Genomic DNA, 14684 nt, shown 5'->3' with positions numbered 1-14684 from the left:
GAAGCCAGAGTGAACCTGGATCTGTTTAGTGCATCTTTACTCATCTCTATATACTGCCTGTCCTGATCTCAAGAGACATTAACCACTAAATGTCCTAATATAAACCACACTTGCAAAGTTAAAATCTCTCTTAAAAAAAACCTGCGTCTTGGGACTGTGCTCTTTGCAAAGCAGGAAATACTCTGTTTTCTTTTCAAATGTGTACCCACAGGGCACCCATGTTGTTGCAGTTTGGAAGGAAAAGCAAGAGGAATTGTGGGTCACTTGCTCATGTTTTTGCTTCAGAGGACTCATGGGCAGAATAACTGCACGATACACTTCAAGGAAGCCCCCTGGGGAGGGAGGGGAGGGAGGTTAGTGGGGGCAAAACAGGAAAACTCAGAAGCAGAAGTGTTCATGCCCAAACCCGGCATTCAATCACTGCTGTGACACAATGGAGACAGGAGCAGTCTCAGAAACAAACAGGACCACAGAGACACAAAAGGAAGCAAAAACAAATAACCTTCTGTCGACATGAAATACTGCACTGTACTGGCTTCAGATAATCAACCACTTCTATTATTTGCACATACCTCGACCTTGTTTTGCTGCAGAGTGACAAACACGAGTAACGGTACATTAGTAAAGTGAAGGCTGATCCTTGAGGCTTCTACAAGATGGATTGTGGCTTTGACACTTTTAGATTTTCTTCCCACCATGACTAATGGGTCAACGAATGCTCACACATAAGTCCTGTCACACAGCTAATAAGTGAACTCACAGTGGAGTTGGTCACTTGGTGCTTGTATTGCTCAGAGGTCAAACAAGCTTTTACAGTATTTCTGAGGATATTTACACAGCCTCTAAAGGGAATTTCATCAATCAGTGCTTCTATTGGTTTCCTATACTTGCAGTGACCAGAGCTAATTTACCAAGGAAATTGATGGTTATCTCCGCAAAGGTTAGAGGGAGTGTTAAACGTGTGTACAGTACACTACGTTGATAGTCAGGAAGACAGAATATTGGGTTTAAAACAAGTACTGAGAAAACGTGACAGAAAATAACAAGTGAGATGTAAAGTGTCAAATAGTACGCTCGCATTTAGTACATAAACAAGAGTGAAAAAGTTTTTTTTTTTCTCTAAATGTTGAACTATTCTTAAGTAGCCTGTGTTTCAGGAACTAGATGCATAGCATAGAGTCTTTCTTCTGCATTTCCTGTGTGATAAGGTTAAACCGACTCTGGCAAGAAACCAATGCTTTTTTCTCACCGACATCTTAAGTATTCCTCTCCAAACACACATTAAAGCTAAACTCTATTTACATAATCATTCACTGATGTTCTATATCATCAATAATTAATTTTACGGCTAAATCATCAGTTTATGTAAGGTTGTTTAATCTATTCAAAACATTTGGATAAAGCCAGTGCAGGCTTTTCATAACTCGTGTTCAGACTTCATTTTATTGACGGTGGGGAAAAAGTCATCTCTCCTTTCAAAAAAAAAAAAGAAAAAGCAGGACTAAGAGCCATCATGTGCTACTGGATTACTGGAAGAGTCCTTTTTGACCAGGATATGTCCTTCAGCGTGCACAGTAAACAAATATGTACTGTTGCTTTCTTTCATCTGTGCAATATCACTAAAACTACAAACATCCTGTCTCAGAGTAATGGTAAAAAAATAAAAAACAGTTCATGCATTTTTAACTTCTAGGCTGGACTATGGTAATTCATCATTATCAGGCTGATCTAAAAGCTCCCTGAAAAGCCTTCAGTTGATGCAGCGAGAGTAGACCATATTTCTTTCATATTAGCTTGTCTTCATTGGCTCTCTGTTTAATCCAGAATTAAATTTAAAATCCTTCTCCTCACATACTTCAATAATCAGTCCCTGTTACATCTTAAAGATCTCATACCATCATATTATCCTAATAGAGGACTTCACTCTCAGACTGCCGGCCTACGTGAGTTCTTAGGAAGTTTAAAAGTAGAACGGGAGGGAGAGCCTTCAGCTATCAGGCCCCTTTCCTGTGGAGCCAGCTTCTAGTTGGAGCTATATCAAATGACCTTGAACCGTCCCTCAGTTAAGGTGCCATAGGCTCAGGCTGCTGGGGGAAGGCTTCACATTATGCACACTGCACGTCCTCTCCACTCCCCACGTGTTTATGGATCATCGTGGCATGTTGCTATCGCTTCTTTTGTGCTGTGTTCCGTCTCCCTGCACACCCCTTTTTGCTTTTCGTTTCCCCCCTCAGCAACAAACAATAAACAACATTGGCATTTTTTTGGGAATTTTAACTGAAGCGATCGTTCTACAGCACAGCGTGTTAACTGATTAACATAGAGCATAAAAGGACTTCATGATCTCACCTCCGACTGCACTACACCTTGAGATGATCTCCCACAGTACGAGAGCCATGGAATAAACATCGGCTTGTTTGAAAGACTCAATGTTTTCTAGGTTGATTCTGGACTCCAACACCTCGGGGGCCATGTACCTGGCAGTGCCCACCTGTGGAAATACAAATAGAGAGCGACACAGATTAATTATCGTCCTTGACCGTAGTTGCAAATGCACAATATTGTTGTGCACGATTTAAATATAGAGGTACATCTAAGGGAAGGTGGCGAACCACTTTTTTTATCTGCTAAAACAGCAATCGTTTTGTTGAAAACTGCTCGTTAAACAGTAGCTGCATTAATCGAGCGACAGGTAGTGATTTTGTCCTGTGTGCTCTAAGAAATCAAATCACATTTATCTACATGAGAAAAAAAGTTGATGTAGAAAATAATTAGAAAAAAAGGGCACCACTGAGCTCATCAAAACCTTGCTTGTCTTCACATAATTACCATCCTTGAAAATGTGTCCACTGGAGCTTCCTCCTAATGCATTAGGGGCATCACAATGCATTAGGTGTGCTGTGTGGCAAAGGGTGAGCCCTTTTCATAACAAGCCATTTTCATAACAGAGTGTAAATTGTCTCTGGCCTATTACGTCTTTGTAATGAGTCCATTAAGAATCAATCAAGCCTGTTTGTCTTGTGACTATGATAAAACAACAACAACCCAAGAGCACTTACAGCAGTATTTCTATCAGTATTATCCTTCTGGGGACAAGATGGAGTGAGTGCCATATATACACACAATGTCCTGAAGTTGTGAGGGTAAGAAAATGAAAGGTTTGATATATAGCTTGGCTCTTTTCAAAGTCTGACAAATATCCCAGAAGAATTATACGACAGGGCTTAGAGTGGTTTGTGTTTGGGGCACTGGCAAAGTTGATGATGTCTGAAGTGATTGACAGCCAAGTGAAAACAATCAATCGCCCAAAATTTAGTCTTAGGTAAGCCTTACCTGCCCACTGTTGGCCAGCTCATCCACAGACAGAGAGTTGTCCAGCCGAAGCGCAAGGCCAAAATCACACAGGCAGCAGGTCAAGTCATTTTTCACCAGTATGTTGGAGCTCTTAATGTCCCTGTGCGCGATAGGCACCTTGGAGCGACCGCAGGGGGTGCGGTCGCTGTGAAGGTGTGCCACTCCACGGGCTAGCGAACCTCCGAGCAGCCACAGGTCATGCAAGCTGATAATATTATGAGTCAGGTACTCCTGGAGATTCCCTCGTGGATGATAAGCTGTGATCAGCCAGTACTGTCTCGGCTCCTTCCTCTCCTCTGCTGTCAGGAAGTGAAGCACATTCTCATGCCTCAAATCCGCATCTGAGAAAATGTCCTTCTCGTTCTTCCAGGATAGATACTCCTCGTGTGAGAAAATTTTAATTGCTACAGTCTCAAAGCCCTGCTCCACGCTAACAGAGGAGCCCTGCTTCAGCTTGGCTTTGTAAACTTCTGCAAAGCGCCCTTTTCCAACCTGCACGTCCAGCTCGATGGGCAGCAGCTCAGTGTTGTGATTGAGGCTGTTGGCGTGCGTGGAGCTGCTGTCTTCTTCTATAATGACGAGTGGGTCGATTTCCAGCAGAGAATCTTTGTGTCTGCAGTGGCCACTGGGCTGGCGGCACACACGGTAAAAGTAGAAGAAAGTGATGACCACGGTAGCCATAACCAGGAGAGGCACCAGGCTTACTAAGATAACAGCCATCACCTGTGGTTCCGTGGGCCCTAAAGGTCAAAGAATCAGCACGTGTTAATGAAGATAGTGTGAGGTTAAGATGCAGAACAGACAACCAGTTTAAAAGTCACTTTAAATCTGTGAGAGTAGTAACTGTGTTTCTTTTTTTAAAAAAAACTACAACACCCACAATATGAAGACATAAAACACTAAATTACTTTGTGGCAGATTGTATCAGCACTTAGCTACAAGTAAAGTAATCAGAAGACAAGAGAAACCCGACGCTTCTTTGAGGAATGTTTATCAGGATCAGAGCTAAAGTTAGATTCTCAGCCACAAATGTAAACTGCTCCAAACCCTGACCCAGTCAAGCACGATCTCATGTCTGATTCTTATAATTTGGGAGGTGGTGTGTCTGGTAGCTGCTTTGGTTTTGGCAAACAGTGAGAGTTTATGCTTGTGCTGTGTTTATAGTCCAGTTTTTAAAGCTGCAGCAATAGAAGAAGATCTATAAAAAGTAGATCACCAGACATAAAACACTAAACAAGAAAACCTCAAATGGTCCCCAGCTCTAAATTTAGTCATTTATAAGTTGTGTTGCTAAAGCAAATGCCACACTTTATTTAGCTGTCTAGCTTACATTTGAGTTGCATAACACGTGTGGGCAAGAGTATCACGTGTGCATTATTTTTCAAGAAATACCTGGCAAACAATTTTAGGAGCAAGTGTAAATGCGCGGAGCAGAGTCAGGCATCTAACCGACAGCCGAGTTGAGACCTCGACTTCTCTCTAATTTTTTTTTTCTGAACAGGAAACCACATGTCTGAAATCCTCTACAGGGCCTCAGACAGACTGTTTGTTTTGATTTTTGTGGAGTGAGAAGCTATTTCTCACAACAAACCTGTCACTGTGCCTCCAAACTCCTCCGGGCTTTAGACAAAATCCTTACTTGTTGTGTGAATTATTGAAAGTGCAGAAGTAATGCTACATTTAAGGTCTGGAGATGCTGTGAAAAACCGTGTTATTGAGAATTATCTTTAAGTTCAAAGTATGAAATGCTGCATACACAAGGGTAGAATCTTTAGAGGGAAAAAGGCTTTAAGAAATACTCTTGCTGGTGGGAAGTAGATCCATACTACTCACATACCTGCCTGTTAAATATGATGCTTCAGATATGCTTAGCTTAGCATAACATAACGACTGGAAACCATCGAAAACAGTGGTACCTACCATCTTAAATAAAGCTTTTAAGTTGTATTTGTTTATTTGTTTACACACCATTCAGTCACAGCATTAAACCCACTGACAGGTGAAGTGAATAACATTGATCATCTTGTTACGTCTTGTTCGATTCTGGCATTCACATGGGTGTTACTCTGACAAACCACCCGCTCACATTCAATATAACAACTGACGTACCTTGTTTTCACTCAAGCTAGGTCTCATTTCGTAACATTGCCGTTCCCAGTAGGCTTTGTTAATGTGTTTCTGATAATAGGGTGGGAAATACCATTAGCTTGCTTCTCAAGGCAGCTGTATACCAGTATGAAGAGAGGGAAAACTGCAAGCAAAAGCTGAATCGTTAAATGGTGCTTTGTTCAACAGGTTCAAATTGGCATTATTGCCCTGTTGTTCAAGCTCATCTGCAGTGCCTTTACTACAGAACTTACCCACTTTAGTCACTGAGAACTTCCAGAGAGCGCACACACATTCCCAACAGTGAGAAAATATGTTTCCATGACGTGCTTTGCTCCGCGCAGATGCTTTCAATTTGGCTTTCGGTGCAGAGCCAGGTCTCGGAAATGTACCTTAGTGTTATTACTGCCGGGACACCGTAGTCAAAATACATCTTATTCCAGGGCCAATGTTGTAACTGGAGTCTAGAAGCCAGTGTCTACATGATCTCCTAAAGCTGTTTGCAATTATGCATCTGGAGAGCATCCCAGTGCACACATGTTGGCACTCATGCACGACAAACTGATAAAAAATTCTGACGTTATCATGTTATCCTCACAAATGAAAGAATAAATACTTCCACTTCTAAGATGTTAAATGAATCTTCCTCCACTTTAAAAAGAAATGAAAGATAGAGGGAGTAAAACTTAAAAATCAGATCAAATAACTGGTGTGCAATATGTAAGGTATGACTCTCCCAGTGATGAACTCTGAAAACTATTTCCAGGCAGGGGTGTAACACAGAACTCTGAGCCCCACTCAAAAGCACTCTCTGCAGGAACCCTTCCCTTCTCATATCGCTCATCCATCATTGTGTGTGTGTGTTTTTTTAAATAGATAATTGAGCCAACAACTTTACAAGAACCTGTAGGGGTCCTTAGAGTACCACTTACGTCCATAACGCTGCACATGTTAAAATGGACACACACTTCTTAGGGTGCTGTCGTCTACAATAACTTGAACATCTAGAGTTGAATGTTCATGATTCTAATGTCATAAAGACATTTGAAATACCAACCCTATAGTCTTCTAACACTTACATTAAGAAAATGCCGAGACTACTATGCTGCATGTTTTTTCCACCCACCCCCCCCGCCCCAAAGAAAATGTTTTCTTAACATCCTGTGTAATTATAAGAAATCTCTCTTCATCCTCCCCCCCTGCTCTCTTCACTTCCTCTATCACATCTTCTTCCTCACTATCTGCCACACAGACTTCTAGAAGAATGATGCGTGCAGGATTGATATGAGCCTCTAAACCTGCTCACAGCCAAACACCGTTTTCAGCCTGTGCGGTGCTAAGGGCACATCAGGCGTCAAACCAGGTCATCAGGGCACACCAAAATAACTTGAAGCTTATTTGTGTTTACAAAACCAACCCTATAATTACACTATAATAACACTATATTACAATAATATGAGTCATAGTGATTTTCTTGTCTTGTTCCTTTGATGTTATCAAAGACAAACAGAGATGTCATGTGGTTACTCTCGGCTGCTCCCTTGTCACAGTGGGTCGCTGTTTAATTTGGCAGAGTGTTTGCAGTGGATTCCTAATGCAATCCCACAAGGGATGTTTTATTGGCTGGAATTTAAACAGAGACATTTGGCTTGCAAAACTAATGTGTAAACCACTACTCTAAGGAGCAAACACCATGCATGACATAATAATGTTTACACTGTTTGTCGATGTGCTGCCTGACACTGTTTCATTATAACTAGCAAAATAAGTTTGTTTTTTTCCCTTGTGTTGCATCATTTGGAAATGAACCTGCTGCTGCTCAATCGCTCTGGCTCTTTCTGTAATTCAAGGCCGTGGGTTTCATGGTGTTAAGCTGTGCTAGGTCTTTTTGGTAGCTATATTGTCACTTAACAGCTGCTGAGAGCTAAACTTTTCTCAACTGGTTAGTTGTGCTCTACTCTCCTTTCTTTTTAAAATAATTTTTTGTAACAGCTGTCTTCCCTCGGTTTGCTTATTTGACCCTCACCTTTCTTGCTATCGATCCTTTGATTTTTGCTGTCTTGGTGAAAAACATGACTCAGTGCACATTATCACCTAGTTAGAGTAAAAATTAACTGTGGTGCAGAATTAAGTTCAGAGCATTTTTCCTCACTTCTAACGAATAAAAGGGGCATCAGAGAGCCTCCGTGTTTATTCGAAATCAAAGTTCAGACACCCATCGAAATGTAGTTATGACACCAATTACTTAGACATATAATGTCCCTGTTTCCAGCTGCAGCTCTGCAGAGGCTTTAGCCTGCTTTAGTTAATTGTTTGGGTTTTACAGCTTGCAATTTGACAATTTTGGCTTAATTTCACTCTTATCAAACCAATTTCCATTCAGAGCGCTCAGCTATATTCAAAAGGCTCTAAAAATCTACTGCATGGGCTTATGTACCAGTGTTGCTAGACTGACAAATTTGCAGCTATTTGTTGCGCATAGTTTAGCATTTAACAATAAAAGATTCAAATATAGCAAAACCAAGTTAAATATTAATAGTGAACTGTCTTCTACCACATTTATTTCATACATTTTGAAAAACTGCCAATTTAACTTACTTGGGTCAAAAAAGACGCGCTCATTGCATTCATCCTCAGAGCATGAACAGATGAAGAACTTTGAGCCCATGCCACTCAGCTCTTTCATTTCACACTCGCTGTTGTTGTAGTCCTTTAAGACTAAGCCGTACAGTTTTTCAGCTGGGTTGTGGCACACTGTATCAAAGGTGACGTTGCCATCTTTCTTCCTCCTGAGAAAGAGAAGACGGATAAACACTTTTTACTAGTCAAGTTTGAGTTCGGGTATTCACTACCTGCTTTTCAAAGATTTGTAACAAAGAGATGATGGCAGGCCTACGCTATTGTGCGAAAGTCTCAAGTCACCCCTGATTTCTTTGTACTTTGCTAGGAAAATGCTAAACAGCTTCAGCGATTTATTGAAATGTGGAGGCCAATCCATGACTGATAGTGTTCCATTGTGCGTTTTTCTGTCGGTATGTTTTTACTGCATCAAATTAGACAAGATCTTCTACTCACTAGCTGAAACACAGCCCCACACCATGATGGCACCTCCACTGTTTTACAGATGGCTTTAGACACTCACTGTTGTACCTCTCTCCTGACCTTCTCCTTACATATTGACAACAATTTCAAACAAAAATGTCAAATTTTGATTTATCTCTCCAGAAGACACGAAAGGCTTCTTTGCAGCGGTCCTTCCACTGAGACCATTTCTTTGCCTCTGATGATGCCCACATCTTTCCAGTTGCACAGCAGGTCATTACAGGATCTTTTCCTATCTCTTAAGAACGTAACTTTTAGATACTGTTCATCTAAATCTAGCTTTTGGCCTGTCACTTCTAATTTTATCCACCATGTGCTCAGTTTCCTCAATTTTTTTATTTTTACAGACACACTGCTCAACATGCTGCGATTGGTCAAGCTTTCAGCAGACATCTCTTTTTAGAAATCACTTGATGATGCAAAAATATTATTTTATTCCTGTCAAACTGTTATGTTTGGTGTTTTTCTTACATTTGGTTAAAGGAAAGAAAACAAATTGTATGTTTGTCGACTGCTAGTACTACAAAGTACTTTCTCCTTGCTCTCTGCTCCCTTTCGGGGTTGCTACAGTGGATCATCAGCCTCCATCTCAACCTATCTTCTTCTGCTACACCAACCCTCTGCAAGTCCTCCTTTACTACATAAATCTTATCTACAGTCTTCCTGTTTTCCTCCTGCCTGGCAGGTCCACATTGAAGACCTTTTTCCTCAATATACCCGCTCTCTGTTCTCTGCACACGTCGAAACCATCTAAACCTTGCCTTTGAAACCACTCGACCCGAGCTGTCCTCTAATGTACTCAATTCTAATTTTATCCGTCGTGGTCACACCCATGGAAAGTCTTAACATCATCAGCTTGGCCTCCTGTCTTTTAGTCAGTGCCACCATCTATAAACCATACATATGCCAGGTCTCATATATAAACCAGTCTTTTCACTCTTGCTGCTACCCTTGTGTCACAAATCATCCCTAATACATGTCTCCACCTACTCTATCAAACCTGCACTCTCTTCTTCACCTGTCTTGTGCACTGTCTATTGCTTTAGATGGTTGAGGTATTTAAACTCATATTTCCTTGCATTTTTTACCTTGCACTCATGTAAAAGTTCTTATGTATAGACACAACACCGGTTCATCCCTTTCTGTTAGGCGCCTTTTTTGTGCTTGATTGATTTATAGATAAGTGTTAAATGACTTAAACAACAACCCAAGCACAAAATAAAATCCTCTGAAAATGTTCAGGCACAAGCGCTGAACTGAAGATCAATGAAAAGCAGCTTATGTCCAAAGAAAAGCTCTGTAAGTCTGGAGAACTACTACTCAGGAACACTTGAGTGTAACAAAGTTTGGCTTCTTGGAAGCAACATATACAGAAATGAGAGGTGGATCAAGACTTTTGCACAGCCTTAATAATTAGGTACATAATGCAATGACAAACTTGTAGCTGTAAATGGCAATATTTTTATGTAATATACAATATACACACACAAATGACTAAAACATTGAATTCAAAGTTCTAAGGATGGAGACTTAAATACAAACAACAGAAGAAAAATATAAAAACTTGGCTCTGTACAAATCAGCATATTTACATTTGGAATTCCTGCTGAGCAGTGCTACCTGGGCGGTTATGAGAGACATTTTAAAGAGGTGCTGCTGTCCACGTGCCATTAGCTTTCTGCTAACCTCAGCTCATAACAAGCCCACTACACTGCGAGTATAATGAGAAACAGCAGCACTGCTTTAAGCTTTTAACACCAATACAAATCTGCTTCCTACTGCTTCTCACAATCAGAGTCAGATTTGATGCTGACGGGTGGTTAGGCGATCACGAGCTGTCATAATCGGGCCGGCTTTTTGGGCAAAATGCTGACGGAGAAAGTGAAAAAAGCAAAAGGTCACACAATGAAGGAGATTTTAGAGCTTCAGGAAGGAAACGACGGCTGATTTGATGAATAAATAAGTAGCCATTGTTCCCCTTATTTCCTAACTTCGCTTTGTGTTTGCATGAAGAGGCGTATAAATATAAAAGGCACAATAAACGTCAGAAAGTAAAGAACGAAACAAAGAAAAGCTCTTGAGTCTCTTTGCTATAGTTTAATTGTTCATTTACATCCTGAATCATTGCATTAGAATCACAAGGCAGGAAGTTCAGTGGACACTTACCAAATACTGACACACACGTCTTCTTTTTGGGGGCAAATGGATGTAATGCCACACTCCACCTTACAGTTCCCTTTACCCGAGCAGTTAGTTGGCTGTATATCACAAAACTTGCACAGCTTATGTAGCTTCATTATAGAGGCCTCTGGAAAAAAAAAGAGGAAGTGAAAGAGGTAAGATTAAGTTGTAAATTTCATTTCAACAGCCTTAAAAACCTGAAAAACCTGAAATTTAATCAAAGGACGGAGGTATTTTGGAATTTGTCAGTGTGCAGAAGCTGATATTCCACATAACCACAGGAATATCCAAACAATTTCATACTACAGGGGTGGACACATTTTCCTCCCCCTGTGGGAGCTTAACAAAGCAGAGCAGTGGCATCCACCTCCTTTGGACTTGTTCAGACCTGTATCAGTGAGACACACAGGATTGTGTGAGGAGTGCCTGTGGGTTTGATAATCATCTAAGGAGACAACTGCCAGACAGGCAAGAACAACAAACAGAGGAAGCACGGATGAATTTTCTTGCTGAGGGTCTCTAATTTGTCAGCCCGATGAGTCGGCTCCCCATCAAGTAAGGTGTTGTGCCAACACCGCTGATGATTTGTTGATGGAAAAAGAAAGGGGGAAAAAAACGAGGTTATGCATCAGTCTGTGAAGAACAGGAGCGAGAAAGAATTTTATTTCCACAAACAGTCCTAGGATGCAGTTCTGTAATTTATCCTTGCATTGAGGGACGTGATGACAAAAACCCCACCAAAATAAAATCAGAGACAGAAAGGTGAAGAATCTCTTCTCTAGTTTTTAAAAAGAGTTCTGGCTACTACACAAAATTATGAGCGAAAAGAGGATGTTGTGGATTTAAGATGTGGAAACAGTTTGTAAAGGGGACATTTCAGATTTACTAGGATTAATAAGGAGAATGATTAAAAAGAAGAAACAATCACGATGTCTGGCAGGATTGAGATGCATGCATTGCATGTGTTACGCAGAGTGGAAACACGTGACTTTGCTGGTTCAGTTAAACCACCTAACCACAGTTCATCTGTATGCTGACTTCACGTGTACAGGAAGTTGAACCTGCTGTTTTCATCAGAGAATTCGACTCACGAACAAACCAAGAGGGAAAACACCGCTTCTGGTACACTGATGTACCTGAAGTTGGTCGATGTCTCAAAATGGCACCGCTGAGGGTTTATCACATGACCAAATAGTAAATACGTTTTAGAAGGGGAAGTGTAAGTGAAAGCGTGCTTCTTGACATGGTCAGCAAAAAAAAAAAAAGTATGCTTTGGGCTTCACACAAGCTTACGAGAAAGGTGCTCTCTGTCAGTGTGTGTGTGCTGTTAACCTGGCACAAGGATCCTACTATGTCTGTTCCCCCAACACCCAGGCTGCAGGGTGGGGTCAGCAACAGACACGCTGTACAACATGCACCCTGGAAGTGCAGCAAAATTAGATCACTGCCACCGGATGGCTGCGCCTGACAATCAGCAGCAGATGAGGCACTTTCACAAGACCTTATCAGGAAATCGTTGGCTTTTTTTGTTTTGTTTTTGCTTTCAGGGCTTGTCTGCACTGAGAGAGGCCTTCACAAATAAAAAAACAAAACAAACATGAAAATATCACACCTGAACTCCAGACTAAACTACGCCACAGAGCAATTTTAAAAGTCTGCCCAGCGGGCTGGTGAGGTGTTTTGAAGTAAATCAGCACTGAAGGGATAGTCCATGCCTGAGTGCTGTAGGAAGGTGGCTGAGCCTGAGTAATTATATCATTAGAGCAACTCCTCTGAAAGAGCATGTCATTTTAACCCAGGAGGAGGCGGGCAAAGGAAGGGATGAATGGTAGTAATTGTCACCCAGGGCTACATATAATTGCAGAGAGGTGGGGGGAAGGATTAGGAGCAGCCAAAGCCACTTGGTGCCGCTGGGACTGAGTCTGAGACAGATGAAGGTAAAACACTGTCTTCCTTAAGGGGGAGCGTTAGACCTGTTAGCACTGTGGCTACACATCAAAGATGCAGATAACCAAAGGAGGCTGGTGACTTACAGCAGGTGATGTCTTCCCAAAGCTATCGCATTCGCACTGATGAAAGTTGCGACAGAGAGACTCACGGAGTCAAGTGAAGCTAATTTACATTTGAGACCACATTAGCAAGTAAAGTGTCCTGAATAAACAAGGCTTCGCACCTGGGTATTTTCTTTTTACGTAGTTTTAGCTAAAAGCTAAAGAAACACCTGTTTGGAAAAAAAAAAGCAATTACAGTATCATATTTTTGCCCAATAAATAAATAAGGGAAATCAATTGTCACTTTGTATCACTCCGCTTCTTCTTCACAGAGTCCGCTGAAATAAGTTCCGAAGCTTTGACTACTTTTCTGAGAGTTTAAAGTTCAACTCACCCGCCTCCTCGAGCAGACTACTACCAAAGAGTATCATTCCACACCAAAAAGCGGAAAACCGAAGTAGCTCCATTTAGACTGTGCGCTGCCCTCTTTCTCATTAATTTGCCGAAGCCTTGACAGCGGGTTAATATCCAGTCTCCGCGGACTTTCTTCGGCCCGCCTGTTGCTCCCTTTTAAACGCCTTCACGGCTCCGGGAAGACGAAGGAAAAGAAGCAGATTGGGTAAACACAAGGCAGGACTTACCCTATATGACTCACAGTATGTGCGCATTTCATGAAACAGGAAATCTTCAGAAGGGGTTGGACAGGTTTTTTTCTCTTCTTCTCGTATTCTTTTTTTTTTCCTTCTTGGTCAGGCTCATGCGGCTCTGAAGCATGTCATTAAGAGGCTGCAAGACTAGAAATGACACGCTCAAAAAATAGCTTAACCGCCTATAGGCTTTTAAGTCAATGCAAACACCCTTTTACTTCAAAACAGTCACTCGTTGCAGATCTTATTTAGAGGTGTCAGCTTTGAAAGGTAGCTGCTGAGTTCTGTGTTTTGGATTTATTAGAGTGTTACTGCGTTTTACACAATAAAAACTCAGCACATTAAATTCACTTAAATGTCCCCATCCAAGTTTAAAGTTTAAATTGCGTTCCTCTGCTGCTGCATGATTTTGCTGGAGAGGTTCCAGGCCCACGGTTAGTCAAGGATGACATGAGAAGCTGTGAGAGTATCTTTATATCTCACAGTGTTGGTTTTTATTGAAGACACACAGAGGTTAAGTCCACTATAACACCGATAAATTACTGGTCTATTGCCAGGGTTTTGCAGACATGCGTTTGCTTTTGCTTTTCCTGTACATACTTGAGATGTGATGTCAGGTTTCAGTTCTGACCCTGTAACCCTTTGGCTTATAACTCTTTTTCTTTTTTTCCTTTTTTCCGAGCTGTACTTTCTATAACCACCAGCTCAGTGAACTTTATTAGCACCTCTTATATTACTTCTGGCAAGCCGGCTTCAGTGTAGGTGCAGTGTTGAGTTTAAAAAGAAAAAAACATCAGAAGATGCCTCAGAATAATGATCATCATGTTTTGAGATGGTCTTCAGTGATAGTTGACTGTACATTTTAGGCATAAATTCTAATACAGGAGGTTTTAATGTACTCTTAAATAGTATGGTGCATTTATTTATTTATTTCATATTTGCTCTTAGTCAGTGGGTGTGGGTGTTTAGGTTTACACAAGTCTGTGCACGTTTTTATTCAAGCCGGCATGGCATTCAGCCACCCGGCACTGCATGATGGGGTCCAAGCCACAAGGTGGAGACCCCACAGCGTTATGAGGCAGCTCCCCACAGATCATACAAAACCTAAGTAGATCATAACATCCTGCTGAGTGACCACAGCACCCGAACAAAACGCCTTCAGAACTTTATAAATATACTCTGTACCAAACTGTGTGATTTTATCTGCCTTTGCGCTACAGGAAGCACAGCACACTCAAGTGTGCCAAGAAAGGCTTATTTACACTTTTAGCCCCCCCTCCCTAAACCTTGCACAAGTTTCTCC

The 14684-nt window shown here is 41.3% G+C and overlaps 1 protein-coding gene across 2 annotated transcripts in view; it reads right to left on the bottom strand.

The window, feature by feature from the left end:
• Window positions 1-14684, bottom strand: part of LOC102200683 (TGF-beta receptor type-2-like) — a 30611-nt gene that overhangs the window by 7626 nt on the left and 8301 nt on the right. Inside the window, exons 1-5 of one of the 2 annotated variants that reach the window (XM_005740716.1) lie at window positions 13129-13409; window positions 10729-10870; window positions 8059-8249; window positions 3334-4094; window positions 2350-2491 (exon numbers count right to left, since the gene is read on the bottom strand). In XM_005740716.1, coding sequence (XP_005740773.1) covers window positions 2350-2491; window positions 3334-4094; window positions 8059-8249; window positions 10729-10870; window positions 13129-13201 — 1309 coding nt within the window. In that variant the 5' untranslated portion in view covers window positions 13202-13409. Of the gene's footprint in view, window positions 1-2349; window positions 2492-3333; window positions 4095-8058; window positions 8250-10728; window positions 10871-13128; window positions 13410-14684 lie in introns of those variants that run through there. The other variant, XM_005740717.1, reaches the window with a different exon arrangement.

The sequence above is a fragment of the Pundamilia nyererei genome, unplaced genomic scaffold (genome assembly GCF_000239375.1).
Source record: "Pundamilia nyererei isolate P.nyererei 1_Seehausen unplaced genomic scaffold, PunNye1.0 scaffold00102, whole genome shotgun sequence".
In the NCBI taxonomy this organism is placed as follows: domain Eukaryota; kingdom Metazoa; phylum Chordata; class Actinopteri; order Cichliformes; family Cichlidae; genus Pundamilia; species Pundamilia nyererei.
The sequence above is the reverse complement of the archived record's forward strand: the minus strand, read 5'-3'. Positions and strand labels throughout refer to the sequence as shown.